A 20,807-nucleotide genomic window follows, 5' to 3' on the forward strand; every position below is an offset into this window, starting at 1 on the left:
ACCAAGGGAATCCATTTTAAAGTCTGATGTGTATTTTATACCTTTCTCTACTTTTATGTTGACGTAAAGGTGCATTACAAATTGTTGGGGTTTTTTTTTTTTTTTATTGTGGCAAAATACGTATAACAAAATCTACCCTTTTAACCATTGTTAAGTGTATAATTCTGTGGCATTAAGTACATCCACGTTATTGTGCAGCCATCACTGCCATCCATCTCCAGAACTTTTTCATCTTCCTCAACTGAAACTGTCCCCATTCAACACTAACTCCCACTTCTCTTTCCCCCAGCCCAGGTTTTTGTTTTCGTTTTCACATAGTATATTACACAAAAATGGATGGCTACTCTGTACACTTTCCTTCATCTTGCTTTTCTCTTTAAACAGTGTATCCTGTAAATATCTCTACTTCATTTACAACACAAAGACTGTGTATTATGTCTATTCAGTTTTGTAAATTGAGAAAATGACTCTGAGTATATTTGTTTTAACTGTCATTTTGTTTCTATTTTGATTTCTTTCTATCATGTTGTTCAGAGTGGATACTTCTGAAGCGCTCTCTCAATATACATTTTGAGGGTTTTATAACATTCTGAAACCTCCAGTGCTTCTGAGCATCTCAAATTTTGGGTTCTTTTCTTTTCTGTCTTTTTTTTAATTTTTATTGGAAAATGGTTGTTTACAATGTTGTGTTAGCTTCCACTGCACACCAGAATGAATCAGCCGTACACGTACAGCTATCCCCTCCCCTTTGGATTTCCCTCCCATTTAGGTTACCACAGTGCCATTAGGTAGATTGGTTTTGGTTTCTGCTGCTTCTCACTCATAGTGTCTTGTTTCCTTGTGCGCCTGGCTTAATCTGTGGCTGGGTGTTGATCATCATACTTGGAAAATTATTTATAGGAATCATTCCAGGCCTAGGATGAACCTGTTTTCCTACAGAGAGGACTTGCTTTGCCTCTGCTGGCTGCCTGGAGCACTGTCATTCGGGGTCTCCTTGGTACCAGGTTCAAGGCTCTGGCTGTGCCCACCTGGCGTGCGACTCTGAGGAGGGCTAGGGCACACCTGCTTCCCCGTGACCTTGGCGGCGAGCCCTGTGGAGTCTTAGCTTCTCATAGAGTAGGTCTCTGGTTACCCTGTGTGGGCCCTGGGCTGGCGTTTTTGTTCACCCATCAAAACACCTAGCAGATGTCCTCAAACACCAAAAGAAGCTTCCAAAAAAAAGGAAAAACAACAAGGACTTACTGTATAGCACAGGAAACTATATTCAATATCTTGTAATAACATAGAATTGAAAATAATCTGGAAAAGAATATATATACTCATTATATCATATATTATCAATTATATATATATATAAAAATATGTGTATATATAACTGAATCACATTGCTGTTTACTTTTTTTTTTTTCAAATTTATTAATTTACTTTTTGGGTTGCGTTGGGTCTTTGTTGCTGCGTGCGGGCTTTCTCTAGTTGCAGCGAACAGGGGCTACTCTTCGTTGTGGTGCGCAGGCTTCTCGTTGTGGTGGCTTCTCTTGTTGCAGAGCATGGGCTCTAGACACATGGGCTTCAGTAGTTGTGGCACGAGGGCTTAGTAGTTGTGGCTCGCGGGCTGTAGAGTACAGGCTCAGTAGTTGTGGCGCACGGGCTTAGTTGCTCCGCGGCATGTGGGATCTTCCCGGACCAGGGATCGAATCCGTGTCCCCTGCATTAGCAGGTGGATTCTTTTTTTTTTTTTTTTTTTTGTGGTACACGGGCGTCTCGCTGCTGTGGCCCCTCCTGCCACGGAGCACAGGCTCTGGACGCACAGGCTCAGCGGCCATGGCTCACGGGCCCAGCCGCTCTGCGGCATGTGGGATCCCCCCAGTCCGGGGCACGAACCCGTGTCCCCCGCATCGGCAGGCGGACTCCCAACCACTGCGCCACCAGGGAAGCCCTGTAAACATCTACTCTTAAAAGCATTGAAGAATGGACAAGACTGCAGACTTACCAGGCAAAAACTGAAAGGAAGATGGGAACCAAAGAAGTGAAGAAGGACTTCCCTGGTGGCGCAGTGGTTAAAGATCCACCTGCCGGTGCAGGGGTTCGAGCCCTGGTCTGGGAAGATCCCACATGCCGTGGAGCAGCTAAGCCCGTGCGCCACAACTACTGAAGCCCGGGTACCTAGAACCCGTGCTAGGCAACAAGAGAAGCCACCACAATGAGAAACCCCACACTGCAATGAAGAGTGGCCCCGCTTGCTGCAACTAGAGAAAGCCCACGCAGAGCAACGAAGACCCAACCCAGCCAAAAATAAATAAATTAAATAAAATAATTAATTAATTAAAAAACGAATATATGTTTACATATATATATATAAGCTTGATTAAAATATATAAAAAAATAGAAGAACATATAGAATATGTTGCTATATCGAGATATATAATTGTAAATGTAAAACTGGTGTTAGTATATTCTTCGTATATTAATTTTTATCAAGCTTTTCCAAGTTGTTTCCAACAGGAAAGTTGGTCTGAATAACCTAGCGCAGTGTTACTAAAAATAGGGACTCACCCATTACTTACTGTTTGCTTCTGCAGTTTTCAGTTGATTTGAAGTTCTGAAATGTTGCTCTGCCTGATGTCTGTGTCTCTAAAATGCTGGGATTCCAGGTTCTAGGTTTCTCACACTTTGGGATTCCAGGGGACTGGGACGTTAGGTTTCCTAGTTCGGAAGTTTCGAGGGTCGAAGCCCCTGCAGCCCTGTGGCCGCCAGACTCCAGGGAGTCAGTGCCAGGCATCTGGGGTCTATCCCCGGGCATGGCCTTTGGGGGCATCTTGTCTTCTCAGCAGCCCTACAACTGCCTTCTCAGGGACCCTCCCTACTCGATCAGCCCCCGGGTCAGGCCGCAGCAGGTGCTGAGTCCGAAGGTCAAGCAGATCCACGTTGGAAAGAAAAGGCATGGAGACTCACCGCCTGCCCTGCTTGCCTCCTCAGGATCTTCATCATCTGGGCCATCAGCAGCTGGTTCCGCCGCGGGCCGGCCCCTCAGGACCAGGCAGGCCCCGGAGGAGCCCCACGCGTCGCCAGCCGCAACCTGTTCCCCAAAGACACTTTAATGGTAACCACTGGCTGGGAGGCCAGACCCGGGAGAGGAGGCGGGGAAGGTGTCGGGGAGTGGCATGGGCTGCTGGGGCAGACGCGACCCCTGGTCACTGTCAGGTCTGTGAACGGGTCAAGGATTGAGAGACTCCAGGTGCATCTTCAGCCCATGAAATCTGAGTCACTCAGGTGACACAAGGAGCAAGTAACTCTTTTGGGTTTGTGGTGGTGGTCTTTCTGCGTAGAAGGACTTTGTTCGGGAGCACCTGCAACAGGTGTTCTAACCTCAGTAATCTCGGCTTCTCCCACCTTTGCGGTTCTCTGCAGCTCTGGGATGCCTGATTTCGTGGAATTCTGGCCAGCAGGGCGACCACCACTCGGCTGTTCTTTACCAGTGGGCCTTCTGGGCTCTGGACAAGGATGGCCACGGGGACTTGGGAAAGGAGGGAGTTCTGAGGCCAGCTCCCCAGTGCCCCTCGGTTCTCAGTAGCCAGCTGACACTCCTGCACATCTTGACTGTGCTTTATCCATAAGCCTGTGGCGCTCTGACCAAGAAGCCCATGAGAGGCTGAGAGGGGAGATGATTCAGGGAGGTCCGGATCCTTTCTAACCCCAAATTCTAATTGGCAGGCTGGACATTGTTTAATTGTTTTTTGCTCTCAGACCAGGACAGACGTGGTGGGGGTATGAGGAAAGAGAAAGTTTATTCTACTAGCTGCTGCTCTTCTCTCCACTAACCTCCCCCCCCCCACCCGCAAATTGTTCATATTAGTGGGCCGTTGCTGCCACGGCTCTTCATCTGCTCTTTATCTGTCAGCCTTCAGAGGGTCCTGTAAGCAGCCCTAACGAAGCTCCCCCCATTCCCCCTCCCAACAGAACCTGCACGTGTACATCTCAGAGCACGAGCACTTTACAGACTTTAATGCCACATCAGCGCTCTTCTGGGAGCAGCATGACCTTGTGTATGGCGACTGGACGAGTGGCGAGAACTCAGACGGCTGCTACGAGCACTTTGCTGAGCTCGACATTCCACAGGTGGGGACAGCTTCTGGTTTCTGGCCCCAAGGCTGCTCGGCTAGCACTAAGGGCATTTCCTTGAACCAGCTCCCAGTCCTGCAATCGGGAGTCCAGGTTCCAAGCCTGGCTCTACTCTCAGTTCACATGCTTTGTGACCACAGGCAGGTCCCTGAGGTCTCTGGGCCTTGTCTTCCCCACCTCTCCATTTGGATGGAGTTGGAATTGGCGTAGGATCCTCCCAGCTACTTTCAGGGTTGTGTAAGTCTGTGGTATAAACCAGTGAAAGATTAGTAATCATCCCTGGGGGTGGCCAGTCAGCCAGCCTGGTTTGAAAATAATAGTTAATGTTGATTGAGTACGTACAGGGCACCAGCCTGGGCTGACTGGTGGAAACCTCCCAGCAACCCTAGGAAGTGGGAACTGTTATTTCCATTTGACTGATGAGGAAACTGAGGTACAGAGAAGCCCCACCCAAGGTCGCACAGCCAGTGTCAACTGAACTGAACTCAGGCTGTCTGGCTCTGGACTCTGGCAGCCCCAGTTCAAATCCTGCCTCCTCCAGGGAGCTCTCCCTGACACTCAGGCTAGCCAGCACCCTCTCTGGGCTCCCCAGCGCAAGCCGTGCCGGCTCTGGGGGGTTGTCACTACCTGAATATGGATCTGTTTTCCCCATGGGACCATCTTGGTCACAGCTCTGTCCCCAGCTCTGCCCAGCAGAGGACTGGGTGCAGAATCAGTGGCTGCTGAATAATCGATGAGTTTGATGAACCTGTGAATGTTGGCCTCTCTTTGGGGCTGCTCTCTCATTCCTTTCTCCCCGTCAAGTCTTCTCCTCGGCCTCCTGGGGAGGAGGGAGCATCTCTGCTCTGTCTGGCTCTGTCTGGGTCTCTTTGGGTAGCTGGAAGCAGTGGGTGGAGGCATTCTTTCTGAGGCAGACAGGATAGCCCGTGCTGAGAGGTGGCTCCCGCTGAGACTTCACGTCCAGCCCCCAGCCCCCAACCCCAGATCCAAGGAAGACGGAGGGGCAGTAAGCCAGGCAGTGAGAGAAGCTTCCAAGGACTTGCTGCTAACCCTCCTTCCCAGCTCTGTGATGGGAGCGTGTCTAAGTTGTACTTGACTTTAATTTATGGAGGCGACTGAGCAGCCACACAGGCCAAGGCCATTGGAAGGAGAATTTACTGCTTACATTTCCCAAGAGGAGGGGGCCCACCACACTACGCAGGGCCACATGGGGACGCACCAGGTTTGGACAGGAGCAGAAGGGGCATGGGGAGGCCTAGGCCGAAGCCTTTATCGAGGTTTCCGCAGGAAATGCAGGGCAGGTGGGGAAACACCTTAGGACTGACCTGCTTGCCAGTCCCTAAGGGGGTGGCTGGGGTGTGGACTTGGGTTTGTTGGTTTGCATTTTAAAGTTATATTCAAAGTTAGGCGAGTTGTTTATTATTTCCAGGAATCAGCTAGACCTGGGAGGGGCGGTCTCTTCCCTGCCAGATGTGAAAACAGCATGAAATATAAAAACATGGTTGACACAGAGGTGGATTTAAAAGGCAGGGACGTGAGGACACAGCGTGGCCAGGTGAATCCCAGCTTACCACGAAGGTCAGACAGGCTGCAGTGCGGCCTCGGCCACCCACCCTGCGCCTCAGGCAGGTGGCCACCCCACTTCAGTTTCCTCATCTGGGTGGGTGTGGCAGGGGGGTGAGAATAGTAGGTGAAAGACCCGGGCAGAGAGGTAGGACACAGACGGTGAGAGGCAGGGCCACGGGAGAGCCCACAGACTGGGTTCGGACCCACTTACTCGCTGCATGTAGCCTCTCTGTGTGAGCCCCAGTCACCACATCTGGAAAATGGGATAATAACATGCCCCAGTGCCCAAGGTTTACGTGAGTTATACGGACGTGACTCACTGGATCGGGCAGTTACCATTTGAAGCGCCAGAGTGGTATCTGGCCTTCGTTGTTCTACCGTTTAATGAATTAAGGCTGCTGACGTTTGTTGAGCTCCTATTCGGTGCTTGAGTAACCGTGCTCAGCGCTCTCAGATAATCTTTACGGCCCTGCTGTGCCCTCAGTGCTGATGATCTGCGTCCTGCAGGTGGGCCCTGAGGCTCAGCGAGGCGAAGCCTGAGGCCACACAGCCATTGTGGGCTAGAGCCTGGTTTTGAATTTGAGCCTAACTCCAGTGTCTGGCCCCTAACCACTTAACTACACTGCCCACCCTGAACACTCAGTAACGGGGGTGAGGAAGCCGTGGGGGGCGGGCGTCGTGAGGGGCTTCACTGTTCCTTGTCCCCGTCGGACCGCCTTGCAGAGCGTCCAGCAGAACGGCTCCATCTATATCCACGTCTACTTCACCAAAAGCGGCTTCCACCCAGACCCCCGGCAGAAGGCGCTGTATCGCCGGCTCGCCACGGTCCACATGTCTCGGAGTAAGTCCCTCTCCATCTTGGGGCCCCCGTGGTGCCGCGGGCCTGGACTCCCAGGTCCACGAGGGCAGGCAAGAACCCTGTGCTCAGGGAGGCTGGGGTTGGTGGCCGGGCTCGAACCCCACGTACCCTGCATGCCTCTGGACACCCGTGGGCAGGCAGGAGAGGAATCGGCTTAGAAAGAGCAGGTGGAGAAAGGGAGTTCGGAGAAGAGGAAGGGCGAGGCCGGCGTGTGCACAGTACCGGGCCTGGCAGAGCAGACACTCCAGAATGGCCCATGAGAGAACGATGGCTGATTAAACGAGCAGAGGGAGACTGCAGGCCCTTTGCCATTAGTTGCATCCGGCGTGCTCTCTGTGATTGCATCTGTGTCGGCCGCTCCTGGAATGGGTGCTGCACAGTGACCGCCCTGGGAGCTCCTGCGGGGCCGTGCGAGGCTCCCAGGCTGCAGGTTTGAACGCGTCCTGCATGGCTGCGCTGTGAGCCTCCGCCCCCGCACGCACACCTCTGAGTAGGGCCTCCCTTGACGAGGCAAGCTGGTGAGGGCCACGTCACCGGACAGGCCCCGTTCTCACCTCGCTGGCCACCCTCCTGGTGCCCCCCCTGAGAATCCTGATTGGGTGAGCAAACCGCAGGACTGCCAGTGACCCCAAGAAGCCCTGGGTCAGAACTGTGGCCATTTGGGACTTCTGACACGACCTCATTTTGAAACAGATTCTCTCTGCCCAGGGCATCTTCTTTAAAAAAAATGTTTTTTAATCTCTTGTTATAAGTACATGGTTTAAAATTCAAGTAATTTAACCAGACAGCGACACTCATGTGTCTCCTGCTCTCCCCCTCTTGTGTTCCCCCAGTTTCCACTCCCCACAGGCAACTGCTTTAGCTGTTTCTGCTACTTAAATCTCCAAGGCTCCCAATAATAAGATGATAATGCAATTTCTTGGTTTTTCAGTTTTGACATTGTCTCTTGACTTCCTTCTCCGGAAGAGGAAATCTCAACTCAGGAACATAATTTGATTAGATTCATATTCAGCACTCAAATGGTTTTGAGTATGTGACTCTTCTTCCCATCTGAACCATACAGTGTGTGTAGTTTATTTTTCCTTTCCTGTCCAACATCTCCTTTTCTATGAGGTTAATAATTGTTGGCATTTTTTTGCCTGCCCTTCGTGTCTTTTGTCCTTGAGTCCACTGTCTCCTGATCGGCAGCTGTGGGACTCTCTCGCTGCACTTCAGTTTCAGCAGATCTAGAGAACAGACAGCCCCCCACATCCCCCTCCCAAAAGCCCCCCATTCCCTTCGTGTGAATTTTGCGTGCTCCACCTCACTTTGATTCTGCTGCGCCTGTGGACTTGGTTAAGATCCCTGTGGCTGTTTTGTGTGGCGCAGAGACAGATGTGCTTTAATTTGCATGGGTTAGGTCTTTTCCTACCTCTTCTGGTATAAAAATAACCCAAAGGATGAGAATTTTTTTTGTGACCATCTACACTGGATGAAACAAAACTCTAGTGACTGTATTTCAGTACCCAAAGCTGATTTGGAAAAGTCCCCCAGGTGTGCTAAGCGCTGTTCTAAGCAAGTACGTCTGCGGACTGTGCTCTGTAGGGCGTTCCGCCCGGCTGGCTGGCTGGCTGGCTTCCGTGGAGCGCATCTGCAAAGATGTGGGCAGAGGCAGGCTGAGGGGTGTGGCCTGCAGGGGCCATCCCCACGGAGGTGTCCCCGAAAGTCTGGGTTACATGTGCCTGACGCGTCAGAGGTTGCTTTGAACGTGACCCAGGTGGGCGGCCGCTCACTTGCGTCCCAGTTATACCGACCAGCCTCGCTCAATGCCAGCATCTTCTGTGGTTTTGTCTCTGGTGAACGTGATCCGTGTCACTGTGTGGTGAGGTCGTGTTCATGGTCAGCGTGACAGATGTTGGTGTGGTCTGCAAAATAGAATCTGCAGCCTGTGGACCTGAGAAACCACCAGGATCCCCCAGGCTTGCCTCACACCTGGGCCCGCTTAGGGCAGGGGCTTGAAGGGACATGGAGCTGGCCACCGGCCCATTCCAGGGCATAGAGCAAGAGTGTGGGATCGGAAGAGCCCCCTCCTCCCTTCCCCAAAGGGCCAGTACAAAGTAGCACAGTACTGTCCCAGAGGGATACAGTGCCCGCCGCAGAAGGCATTGTAAGTTTTCTAAGTGGCCACCTTAAAAAAAAAAAAAAAGGCCATGAAATGAACGATAGTAATTTATTGAGGTCAACGTGTTGTCATTTCAACATGTAATCAGTATAAAAAAATTAATGAGGTACTTTCACTCTTCTTCTCCTGCACTAAGTTTCAAACCCCAGTGTGTGTTTTGCACTCACAGCACATTTCAGTTTCAACGAGCCACATTGTCAGTGCTCAGGGTATAGTCTAACTCCAAGAAAAGGGGGCTTCTTCCTCCCTACGGAAGCCAGGTCCATCTCATATCATAACCCCATCTGGATGCCACCAAGTTGCAGAATGTTCTCCACCTGAGCCAGAGCCTCTCGCCTCTGGGGCTGGCCGGGCACAGTCCCTCCCTGCCCTGGACAGCCTCTCATGGGTGTGGAAGACAGCAGCGGAGCATGTCCCCGGGGAATTTATTCTCCAGGATGCCCACCCTTGGGTGTTTACTGCTTTCCCCTGACGTGGGAGCAAGGTCTCAAATGCGTTAATTGTGATAGAAGTGATGGGATGATATTCATGGAAACCGTAAGAGCAGCTGGCCCCCGGGCTGAAACCCTGAGTCAATTCCCAGAAGTGGTTTTGAACTTGAGCTCATCCATAGACTCCAGAAGCCCCTGGTTCTGAGCGGGTGGGAGGGATCTGGGCCCTGTGGCGTGCGTCAGTGTGACATGCAGGGGTGCTCTGCCGGCTGGGCTCTGTAGAGCAGAGAGCCACTTCGCAGTGGTCCTGCCCAGAAGAGGCGAGGCTTTAATCTCCATTCTCCAGAGGGGGGACTGAGGCCCGGGGAGGTGATGTAGCTCACCAGCGTCCCTCAGTTCATGGGAGACAGAGCCAGGATGTGACCCCAGGGCCCCCGCTCTTGGCCAGCTCCCTCTTCCATTTCCCCATCTCCCTAGCACGTGGGGGCAGGATGGAGAAGTCACAGGAGGGACAGGCCATGTGTTGTCCCAGCATAAGGGGGAGCTGAACAGTTACCCAGACCCGGATGGAGGCGGGGAGATGGAGCATGAACAAGCACGAGCCCTGTCGTCCTGGCATGTCTTGGCAGGGTTTGGGACAGCGTGGCAGGGAGCCCGTGTCTGACCTGGCCTCGGCAAGAGGAAGTGAGGTCCACTCCTGCCCGGGGATTCACAGCCCCAAAATATTTCTCGCGTTGGCGGCTCTGGGCCTTCTCCGGCCCTGTCTCGGCCCACCTGTTTATATTTATCAATGCTGCTGTTCGTCACTGGGGGGGGATACTGCAGGGCCCAAAACGGGCCCGGCCCCACCTGGGGTTTGCAGACTGGTTGAGGGGGCAGACAGCAAACAAGTAAACCAGTGGGCAGGTGAACCAGTGGGTCGTGATGAACTGTGGTGAAGGAAACAGAAATGGCGAGGAACCCACCCGGGCTCCAGGAGCCGCCCTCAGTGGAGTGGGCGGAAGGGACATTTAACCAGGGGCTGGAAGGGGGAGAAGGAGCCAACCAGGAAGATCCCAGCCATGCTGGATCCCTGCCGGGGAGGCGCAGCAGCACGTCTGCAGGCCCAAGGTCGGCGCATTTGAGGAGGAAGGAGTGGGGTGCGCAAGGATGAGAGGTGGCGAGGGCTGAGGTTGGTGGGGCCGTGGTGAGCACGTCAGGGGCCCTGCCCGGGGCAGCGGGAGCTGTCTAGGATTCTGAGGCAGTGGGATGACTCGATCAGTTACTTGGATCTTAGGGGCAAGAGTGGCCACTGGGAGGCCAGTGAGGAGGTGACTGCGGTCATCCAGGAGGGGGCGCCGTGGCCGGCCTGGGGTGGGGCTCTGGAGGTGGGAGGCAGTGCTCGTATCTGAGGCATGTGTCGGAGGGGCCGTTCACCCGGGGTGGGCTGATGGAACAGATGCAGCAAATCCTGGAGGAGGAGACTCCTGGTGCAATTTGGTAGATGCCGGTGTCACTGTAAAGATGGGGAACCTGGGACTGGGGTGAGATTTGAGAAGGCAGTGCAGGCTTTCTGGTTGCCGCCGTCGGTTGGTGGGTGGAAGAGTGGGAGCCGGGAACCGGGTGGGCAGAGGCCTGGGGCCTGGGGCCTGCGAGTGCCAGCAGGTCTCACATCCACCCCCTTTCCCTGCCTCCTCGCCCTCAGTGATCAACAAATACAAGCGCCGGCGGTTTCAGAAAACCAAGAACCTGTTGACGGGAGAGACGGAAGCTGACCCAGAAATGATCAAGGTAAACACGAGCAGAGCCGTCGAGTTCTGGGGGTGCCGTCCGGCCCGTTCCCAGCCCAGCAGCCGGACCACGGGGATTGTCTTCTGACACCACCACTGAGCCACTGGTAGCCGGGGGCTTTCACCTTTCTGAGCCTCAGTTTCCCTCCCTGGAAACTGGGTTAGAACGTAGAGCTAGCTCTCAGGGAGTGGGGGCGTTGCCGGCGAGGTTACAGCTGACCTCCAGCAGTGGCAGGGCGGGTGCTCTGTGCGCCGTACACGCACCCACCTGGAAGCCTCGCGCCAGCCCTGTTGGGTGAGTCCCGTCACAAGGAGACTTACACGAAGTATCACAGCCAGGAAGTGGCAGGGCTGGGATTCACACCCAAGCAGCCGGACCCCAGAGCCCGGGCTCGGCCCGGCACAGATGAGGTACCTGCTAACGTTGGCTCTAGAAGGAATACTCCTGGTTAATCCGGGGACGTTAACCCGCGGTGGCACCAAGAGTCTTCCTCCCTCCACGAGGTGGTTCCAGGCGGGAGGGCGGCCCCTGAGTACGGAGGCTGCACGCGGGTCCCACGCTGTGCGGTCATGAGGCTGTACTTTGCAGCCTGGTGCGCCGTGCCATCCATATGGGCAGGCCTGGGTTTTCTGCTCCGTGAGGTGGCTGGGGGCAGCCAGGGCAGCGGGGTCTAGAGGCTGGTGCGGGGACTGGCCAGGGTGAGCCCTCGGCCAGCGGTCGCTGTGGTGGTTGCTCTTCTGCTGTCGCGACTGTCACGGGAGTCCTCAGGAGGAAGCGAGCAGGTGCCTCTGAGACCCACCACCCCCTGTCTCCCCTCAGAGGGCTGAGGATTACGGGCCTGTGGAGGTGATCTCCCACTGGCACCCCAACATCACCATCAACATTGTGGACGACCACACGCCGTGGGTGAAGGGCAGCGTGCCTCCTCCCCTGGACCAGTGTGAGCCCCCGGCCACCCTCTTGGGCTCCTGACCAGGCCATTTTCTTGTCTCCTGGCCCCACCCCCAGCCCGAGATCTCTGACTAGGTCTCCACCCTCCCAAGCTTCCTGCCCTGCCCCTCTAGACACTCCCCTTTCTCTTCCTCCCACACCCCCTGGTGACCCCAGCCCTGACCACCGTGTGTCCAAACTGGTCTCATCTAGCCACGAGCTTTTTTCGGGAGGGGTGCCTCCGTTGCCAGCCTTGGAAACTGGGGCAGCATCACTCAGGAACCCAGGTTTCTGACTTCTTTTACTGAAGCCTGACGAGTGGAGAGCCTCGGGGCAGCCACAGTCTGGAGCTGAGCTGCAGCTGTCCCCTTCAGCCAGGGCCTACCCAGCCCTCCCTAGCCTGCCCTCTCCCTGACTCCTTGGCACAGCCCAGAAATGTTCCCTGTGCCCCAGTCTCTGTCCCAGGGGCCCCACTGGATCCCTGCAAACATCCGAATTTGACACCTTTGTCCTCGGAGGCTGAGGGGTCTCCCCACCCCCGTGGGTGCCTGTGGCCTCTGGTCCAGGCTGAGCGGTAACCCCTGCCCCGTGTGCCTGCAGATGTGAAGTTTGATGCCGTGAGCGGTGACTACTACCCCATCATCTACTTCAACGACTACTGGAACCTGCAGAAGGACTACTACCCCATCAACGAGAGTCTGGCCAGCCTGCCCCTCCGCGTCTCCTTCTGCCCGCTCTCGCTCTGGCGCTGGCAGCTCTACGCTGCCCAGAGCACCAAGTCGCCCTGGAACTTCCTGGGCGACGAGCTGTACGAGCAGTCAGATGAGGAGCAGGACTCGGTGAAGGTGGGGGGGGTGGCGGGAGGCTCCCAGCCCCTTCCTGGCGGCAGGAGGGGAAGGGGAAGTGGGCCAGGCCGATGGCCTGGGGGCTGCGAGCGGATGCTCCCCTGCCCACAGTTTCACAACCTCCCAGCCGCCCTCCCTGCAGTGGGCAGGAAACGCACTCGGCCCTCTGGCTCTGGCTGACTCTGGGGGTCCTGCCTCTGAGGCTTCCACGGTCCTCCTTTTTTTTTTTTTTTTTTTACATTTATTTACTTATTTTTGGCTGCGTTGGGTCTTCACTGCTGCTCACGGGCTTTTTCTAGTTGCAGTGAGTGGGCGCTACTCTTCGTTGCGGTGCGCGGGCTTCTCATTGTAGTGGCTTCTCTTGTTGCGGAGCACGGGCTCACTAGTTGTGGCTCACGGGCTCTAGAGCGCAGGCTCAGTAGCTGTGGCTCAGGGGCTTATTTGCTCCGCGGTACGTGGGATCTTCCCAGACCAGGGCTCGAACCCGTGTGCCCTGCATTGGCAGGCGGATTCTTAACCACTGCGCCACCAGGGAAGTCCCCATGGTCCTCCTTGTCACGGCTTTTCTGTTTGCAAGGCCTGGCCCTCAGGGTCTGGATCTACCCCTCCCTGCTTCTTCGGCCCCATGTTGTGCCTCCGACTTTGGGCTCTGACTCCATGTGTCTGCTCCCTCTCACTGTGTCCTTGAATATTCTTCTCTGCCTGTGTCTGTCTTGTTGAGCCTGGTCTGTGCTTGCCCGGGGCTGTCTTTGGTGTTGGGTTTCTGTCCCTGGCTCTGACAGTCCCTTCATCTCTCTCAGTTATTTCTCTGCCTACCCCCATCACTGTCTCCCCATCTCTCCTCTGTCTCCATCTTTCTCCCTCCCTCTCCGTGCATCCCTCGCCCACCTCTCTGTGCGCATCTACCCATCTCTGACCTGCTCTCCTCCCAGCCAGCACCACACCCCGCTGGGAAGCCCTGGGGTCAGGTCTGGGGAATATCAGGAGGTTCTTCCGGGGCCCAGAGCAAGGAGAGATGGGTCGGCTGATGAGGGCACGGCAGCGCTCACAGCATCTCCCCCACCCCCACCCCAGGTTGCCCTCCTAGAGACCAACCCCTACCTGCTGGCGCTCACCATCATCGTGTCCATTGTCCACAGTGTCTTTGAGTTCCTGGCCTTCAAGAACGGTAAGGGTGGGACCCTGGGCCCCGTGAGAGGCCGTGGGGGACTGGGGACAAGGGGGTGTGTGGTGGGAGGATAGGGCCTGCTCCCTCCCTCTTCCTCTTGGGCCCTCCCCCTACCTGGGGCCTGTCAGCCCCACTCTCCAGAGGCCTGGTGAGCAGCCGCCAACTCCCAGCCCAGAAACTCCCATCTACCGGGCGTGGTGCTGGGGGAGGGGCTGGGCCTGGCGTTCTGGCAAAGGCCAGGACAGCCGCCAGGAAGCAGGGCCGGGGAACTCCAAGGCGGGGAGCAGGGAAGCCCCAGAGCTGCTTCTGCCGCCCTGCCCGGGAGGCCGCCTGTTGGGGAAGACCCCTCGGGTTGAGTGGACAGGGCCCACCTGAGTGGGAAAGTGACAGCCCTGTCCCAGAGGGCCCCGAGGTTCCAAAGGCCAGCAGTGGTGATGGCCAGCGTTTGAGGGGGACCGGCCACATGCCAGGCACGGTTGGAGCGCCCTCCAGTGAGCGCATTGAGCCCTGCAGCCACAGCCCCGTGAGGAAGCGTCGTTACCCCCACTATCATAGCAAGGACCCGGAGGCTTGGGGAGGTTGGTTACCTGCCCACAGTCACACAGCTCCCAAGTGGCAAGGCCAGGATTTAGATCCAGGCAGCCTTCTCCGTACTCCAGGCCCTGCTGGCCACTTCTTCCTTGTCCTAGAGAACCCTGGTCTGAAGGAGGCCTGCTGCTCTGCAGCTTCTGGAGGTGGCAGTAGTAATGGGTATTATTATTATCATCATCATTCTTATTAAGAGGACATTGCCATGATTGAGTTACCTTCTGGAAAATTATGACATCAAAACCAAACAGTAAGTGGTGCTCACCCCAGTAGGGAGGCATGTGTTAGCCGTGGTGCGTGGAGCCCTGGCTGTGCCAGGTGGGCGCATGCTTGCAAACGCTCTTGCTGACTGCAAGCTGGGTCCCCTAGGGTCCCTTTTTCCCTAATGACAGATGAAGGCACAGAGGGGGTGGTTACTTGCTCAGGGTCACAGAGCAAGGGCATGGGCCCTGGGCGAGCCCAGCCTTACAGCCTGTGCTTGCTGCCTCTCTGGTCTGAGGCAGAACTCGGATCCACCCACCCCCACCAGAACGCTGTCTTCAGACGCATTCTTCCCGGTTAGGATTGGGGGGGCTCCTGTGAGTGTCCCCTTCATATCTCCTCAGGGTCTGATGGTTTGAAGGGAGAGGTGTAAGCCTACCGGGTGTGCTGGAGCTCTGGAATCAGAGTCAGAGCCGGAGGGGTGGCCAGCACCCGGGTCTCGCCCCTGTGTGACCTCGGGCATGGCTTCTCGCCTGGAAGAAGGGCATCGTGCTGGGTCGGCCTGCTGTGGCGGCAGGTGTTGGACACACAGCCCAGGCAGAGTCCAGTGGTGCCGTTTTCCTCGTCTGGCCGATGGGAAGACCAGGGCTGGGAGAGGGGCTGAGCTGGGCCCTGTGGGGGGTGGCGGGGGCCCGGGAGAGTAGTACTGGAAGAAGCTCTGGTTGGAGAGCAGAGCCCATGGCCCCTGTGCATGTCCTGAGCGTGTCTGTGGGCCGGTCCCTTTTTTTTTTTTTTTTTGGCCACACCTTGCGGCATGCAGGATCTTAGTGCCCTGACCAGGGATTAAACCCACGCCCACTGCAGTGGAAGCGCGGAGTCTTAACCACTGGACCCTGGACCGCCAGGGAATGTGGGCTGGTTCCTTCACAGGTTCGGGGTGGTGGGCTGGAAGAGGCGGTCTTGATGTGCATGTCCCAGACCTTCCCACCCAGCGGAGGCGCCACGGTGCCACGGCGGACAGCTCAGGTCTGTTGTCACACAGACCCGGCTTCCATGCAGATACCGCTGGGTCAGGCTGTGTGGCCTTAGGGATGTGGCACATGGCAGCAGTCTCCGCCACCGTCACTGCCAGGCAAGGGACCGACCGCACCCTGGGGGGCAGGGTGTGTCCAGTGTGAGGCTGCAGAGATCCTGCCTGCCTGGGGCTCTGGCTGGCGCCTGTGGAGCAGACTCTCACCGCAAGGGGGAGTAGTGTGCACCCTCCTCCCTGGCATACCCAGCGCTGCCCCGGGGGTGTGAGGAGGACGGAGGACGGGGCTTGAGGGAGCTGCGGGAGGGACTCGGGGGCTCCTCACCCTCCTGGCTTCCTCCCCAACTCCTGTGCACAGATATCCAGTTCTGGAACAGCCGGCAGTCCCTGGAGGGCCTGTCCGTGCGCTCCGTCTTCTTTGGCGTCTTCCAGTCTTTCGTGGTCCTCCTCTATATCCTGGACAATGAGACCAACTTCGTGGTCCAGGTCAGCGTCTTCATCGGGGTCCTTATCGACCTCTGGAAGATCACCAAGGTCATGGATGTCCGGGTAAGGCCAGGCTGCCATGCTGTTTCAGAAGCTGCCAGGGGTTGGGAGCAGGGTCGTGTGGCCCAGCCAGACCCTGGAGCTGGCCCCTAGGGGATTCCCAATGCCTGCCACACTCCCAAGACCAAGGGGATTTTCGCACCAGGGGATTTTTCGGGTCACACGTGGGGCAGGGGAACTGGGAACGGTGGGGAAGGGCGGGAGCTGGAACTGGCTTGGGGGACAGGAGCCAGCGTGGCAGCTGACTGCAACCTCCCTCCCTGTCCGCAGCTGGACCGGGAGCACAAGGTGGCAGGACTCTTCCCCCGCCCAACCTTCAAAGACAAGTCAACATACGTTGAGTCTTCGACCAAAGTGTATGACGACGTGAGTGTCCCCCACAGTGGGCCTCAGGGAGGGTCTGCAGGTACCCACACGCTCCTGGGGACCCAGGACATGGCTAGGATGTCTGCCTGTCGGCTGACAGCCCCATGCTTCATGGCTTGCATCATACCCTCTAGTGTCCCCTGCCAGCCACATATACTTCCTGGCCGAGTCCAGAGTTCCCAGGGCCACCTGGAAATTCCCCCGGGCTGGCCTGCCAGACCAGGTGTGGGTGTGTGAGGGCGGGGAGCAGGGGTGCCAGGTGGGGCCCAAGGAGCTGGGTCCCAGCCCCACCTTGTGCCCCACAGATGGCGTTCCGGTACCTGTCTTGGATCCTCTTCCCACTCCTGGGCTGCTATGCCGTCTACAGCCTCCTGTACCTGGAGCACAAGGGCTGGTACTCCTGGGTGCTCAGCATGCTCTATGGCTTCCTGCTGACCTTCGGTGAGCAGGCCCTCACCATACGCGGCCCCCGCAGTCAGCCAGGCGTCCAGCAGCAGTCCTCAGCCGCGTGCTGGGCCGTGCTGGGCCTCGGCAGTGAGCGAGTCAGCCGGGCCCCGCCCTCCTGGCACTTGGGGTCCAGTGCGGGAGACAGACCTGTCTCCAGACAGGGACACTTCAGGGGGAGCAGGGGTGGCACGTGGACAGCCTCAGAGAGGTGCCCGGTCCGGTCTGGGAGTCAGGGAGGGCTTCCGGGAAGCCTTGGACAGTGCATTTCAGTCCTCGTCCTCAGGGGAACGGACAGAGTAAACAGACAAGTGAGTTACAGCCTGTGATGAGTGCTCTGAAGGGGCCAGGGTGAGAGGGCGTGGAGGCTGGTCAGGTGTCCCTGACCTCCATCATCACCTCTCTGAGGAGATGATACGTAAACTGAGGCCTGAAAGGTGCCAAGGAAGGAGCTGTGCAGAGATCTGTCAGAAGGCAGAGCAAGTCCAAAGGCCCTGAGGTAGGATGTGCCTGGGGTGTTGGAAGCAGCACGGGGGCCAGTGTGGCTGGGACAGAGTGAGTGAAGGGACAGAGGCCAGAAATGCAGTCAAAGAGGTGGAGGGTCAGGACGCCCCTTCCTCTGCTCATGGATGCCCCTTCCTCACCGCCGCAGGCTTCATCACCATGACACCCCAGCTCTTCATCAACTACAAGCTCAAGTCTGTGGCCCACCTGCCCTGGCGCATGCTCACCTACAAGGCCCTCAACACCTTCATTGATGACCTGTTCGCCTTTGTCATCAAGATGCCTGTTATGTACCGGATCGGCTGCCTGCGGGACGGTGAGGCCCGGTGGGCAGGTGGGTGGGCTGGCCGGCAGGCTCCCACCAGAGCTGGGCACGGGCAGGGCCCTGGTCTGAGGGAGGCGCGCCGGCCTCAGCCTGGAGGCTCAGCCCACTCCTTGCAGGACCCCCCTGCCCCGAGTCTGACAGTGAGCCGGTGGGCCCTGCCCCTTCCCCTCACGCTGCCCCCTCGCCCCACCCCCAGATGTGGTCTTCTTCATCTACCTCTACCAACGGTGGATCTATCGCGTCGACCCCACGCGGGTGAACGAGTTTGGCATGAGTGGCGAGGCCCCGACAGCAGCAGGGGCCCTTCCGCCGGCCCCCGCCCCCACCACGACCACCGCCACCGCCAGGGAGGAGGCCTCCACACCCCCGCCCACCAGGCCCACCCAGGGGGCCAGCTCTGACAGCGAGCCCCAGGAAGCCCCTCCAAAGCCAGCAGAGGACAAAAAAAGGGATTAGCCGCTCCTGGTGACCCCCACCCCCGCCGCCCCGGCCCCCTCGCCTCCCCTCCCGGTCGCCGCTTCCCTGGACAGATCGGGCTGGGGCCCGGTGTGTGGTGTGGGGGCCAGGGCGCGTCGTTTGTGGAGGCACCATCTGTCTGTCCCTCCGTGTTTCCAGCCATCTCGCCCCGCCAGCCCAACACCATCAGGAATCATGGTGAAGCTGACATGGCACTGCCGAGGGGGTGGGCCAGGCGGGGCAGGGGCCGGGCCCCTCTTTGGGACACCCACGGCCGTCCATCATCTTGTCCCTCGATCCCCCACCACTCCCTCCTCCCAGACCGCCGCCCTTTAACACAGTCTGGATTTAATAAATTCATATGGGTGTTTAACTTAAACTCAACAGAGCCCCCCGCCTTGTGCCTTCCTTCCCCTGCCACCTTGGAGAGCAGGTGGGGGTGTCTCTCCTGAGTCTGGCAGGGAGACGGAGACCTGCAGGACGCGGGACATGCTAAACTGGGGACAGTGACCCTCTGGGCCAGGCCCTTTCTCCTCCTCCTCCCTCTCCCAGGAGCCCTCTGAGGGGGCTTCCGTAACCGTCCCCATTTCACAGACTGGGAAGCTGCTCGCCATGACCTCACCGCACCAGTGCTCTTAACCACGAGACCTGCTGAGGCACGGAGCCTCGCCTGTGCCACTGATTATCTCCTGGCCTCACACAGCCCGGTAGGGCAGGAGCGTCTAGCCACCACTGATGCCGTCCCAGTAGCCTGCCTTGTTCAGCAATCCTGGGACCTTGGCTGCCTGACCTTGCTTCTCTGGGCTTATGAGCTCGTCTCCAGGGGACCCTGGGAGTGAATCCTGGCTCAGAGTGGTGCCCAGCTGTAGCGGCCATAGCTTTTGGGGTGTCATCAGCACCCTTAGGGCTGCCTGTGCCAAGGACCCAGCCAGACTCTTAGTATGTGGCGCGTATGCCTTCCCAGCAAGCTGGGTACCAGAACCGTTCACCCACTTTGTGGATGAGGAGACAGAGGCCCCTGGGTGACCCTGCACTCTGAGGGGTTGGGACCCCACATTCCCAGGTTTTATTTTTGGGGGGGTGTTCTCATCAACACTTCTGGGAGAGGAGGCCCGGGGCTGGGAACCAAGCCAGGTTCCCCTGGGCTCCACCACCACAGTGCCCTGCAGAGCCAGGCAGGGAATCCACGAGGTCCCAGGAGAGTTGTGTGCAGACACCTATGTACACACACACTCTGCAGGCTCCATCGCTGAGTCAGCCACAGACCTGCTCTACTCCCTCCCCTGCTGAGCTCATAGAACCAAGCCGGGTGTCGGCTTTCAGGCCACCTAAACTCACTGGCCTACCCCCTGCCCAAATCCTCATCCCACAGTCTTTGGCAGGGCCTATCAGCTGTACCCCACAATTGCTTGGCATTCTCACCTCTTCACTTGCACTGAGACCACCCGGTCCCGGCTCCTCCTCATAGGCTGGGATCCCAGCTCAGCCTCCTCCCTGGTCCCCTGCTCCTCCCATTCACTTTTCATCCAGCCCGGGCCACGTGTGGGATCTTAGTTCCTGGACCAGGAACTAAGTGGAAGTTAGTGCTTCCTGCAGTGGAAGCATGGAGTCTTTTTTTTTTTTTTTTTTTTACCATCTTAACCATTTTTTTAAAATTTATTTTTGGCTGATTTGGGTCTTTGTTGCTGCGCACGGGCCTTCTCTAGTTGCGGCGAGCTTTGTTGCAGTGTGCTGGCTTCTCAGTGTGCTGGCTTCCCTTGTTGAGGAACATGGGCTATAGGCGCACAGGCTTCAGTAGCTGTGGCGCACGGGCTTCGTTGCTCCGCAGCATGTGGGATCTTCCTGGACCAGGGATAGAACCCATGTCCCCTGCATTGGCAGGAGGATTCTTAACCACTGACAAACCAGGGAAGTCCCCAGCAGCCAGAACTTTCTGAAGCACAAACTTGACCCTGCCCGTTCTTTGTTCAGAACCTACCATGGCTCCCCAGTACCCTTGGGAGAAGAGCCCAGGCTGCTAACTGTGGTGAACGATACCTTGGGGGGAGGGGACTTACTAACTCCTACAGCCTCATCTCCCTTGCTCTGACTAGCTGTGACTGCTTACCTCCTGGCACCCTTCCCTAAACTGAGACACACCTCCAGGCACGCAACTCTTCACCTTGCCCTGTGCATCCTCCAGTTTGTAGCTCCATGGCTCCTCCTCCAGGAAACCCTTCCTGACCACCTCCTCTGGGACACTGCCCCCCCACCCACCAGCTCCCTGGGTTCCCACATCCCAGCCCTGCCTGCTGTGGGTCATCACTACCTGGAGACAGGTCTTTCTCCACTGGACTGAGCCCTGTGAGGACAGAGCCAGAGCTGTCTTGGTCACTGCTGTGTCCACAGCACAAGAGGAGTCGCTCTGGGATCATTTGCTGAGTGCATGTTTGCATAATCCTGACTTTCACAGACACAGGCACACAGCCAGAAGTGTGGACCTTGATGAGGTCTGCATT

At 57.1% G+C, this 20,807-nt stretch overlaps 1 protein-coding gene across 2 annotated transcripts in view; it reads left to right on the forward strand.

The window, feature by feature from the left end:
* Positions 1-18,693, forward strand: part of CLPTM1 (CLPTM1 regulator of GABA type A receptor forward trafficking) — a 28,604-nt gene extending 9,911 nt beyond the window's left edge. For both annotated transcript variants that reach the window (XM_027079804.1, XM_027079805.1), the window contains exons 3-14: positions 2,977-3,100; positions 3,958-4,116; positions 6,409-6,526; positions 10,821-10,906; positions 11,726-11,846; positions 12,437-12,681; positions 13,756-13,849; positions 16,027-16,217; positions 16,485-16,580; positions 16,886-17,021; positions 17,677-17,844; positions 18,050-18,693. In XM_027079804.1, coding sequence (XP_026935605.1) covers positions 2,977-3,100; positions 3,958-4,116; positions 6,409-6,526; positions 10,821-10,906; positions 11,726-11,846; positions 12,437-12,681; positions 13,756-13,849; positions 16,027-16,217; positions 16,485-16,580; positions 16,886-17,021; positions 17,677-17,844; positions 18,050-18,309 — 1,798 coding nt within the window. In that variant the 3' untranslated portion in view covers positions 18,310-18,693. The remainder of the gene's footprint in view (positions 1-2,976; positions 3,101-3,957; positions 4,117-6,408; positions 6,527-10,820; positions 10,907-11,725; positions 11,847-12,436; positions 12,682-13,755; positions 13,850-16,026; positions 16,218-16,484; positions 16,581-16,885; positions 17,022-17,676; positions 17,845-18,049) is intronic.
* The last annotated feature ends 2,114 nt before the right edge of the window (positions 18,694-20,807 follow it).

This window comes from Aethalodelphis obliquidens, unplaced genomic scaffold (genome assembly GCF_003676395.1).
Source record: "Aethalodelphis obliquidens isolate GAN/ISIS:26980383/991018 unplaced genomic scaffold, ASM367639v1 scaffold43, whole genome shotgun sequence".
NCBI lineage: Eukaryota > Metazoa > Chordata > Mammalia > Artiodactyla > Delphinidae > Aethalodelphis > Aethalodelphis obliquidens.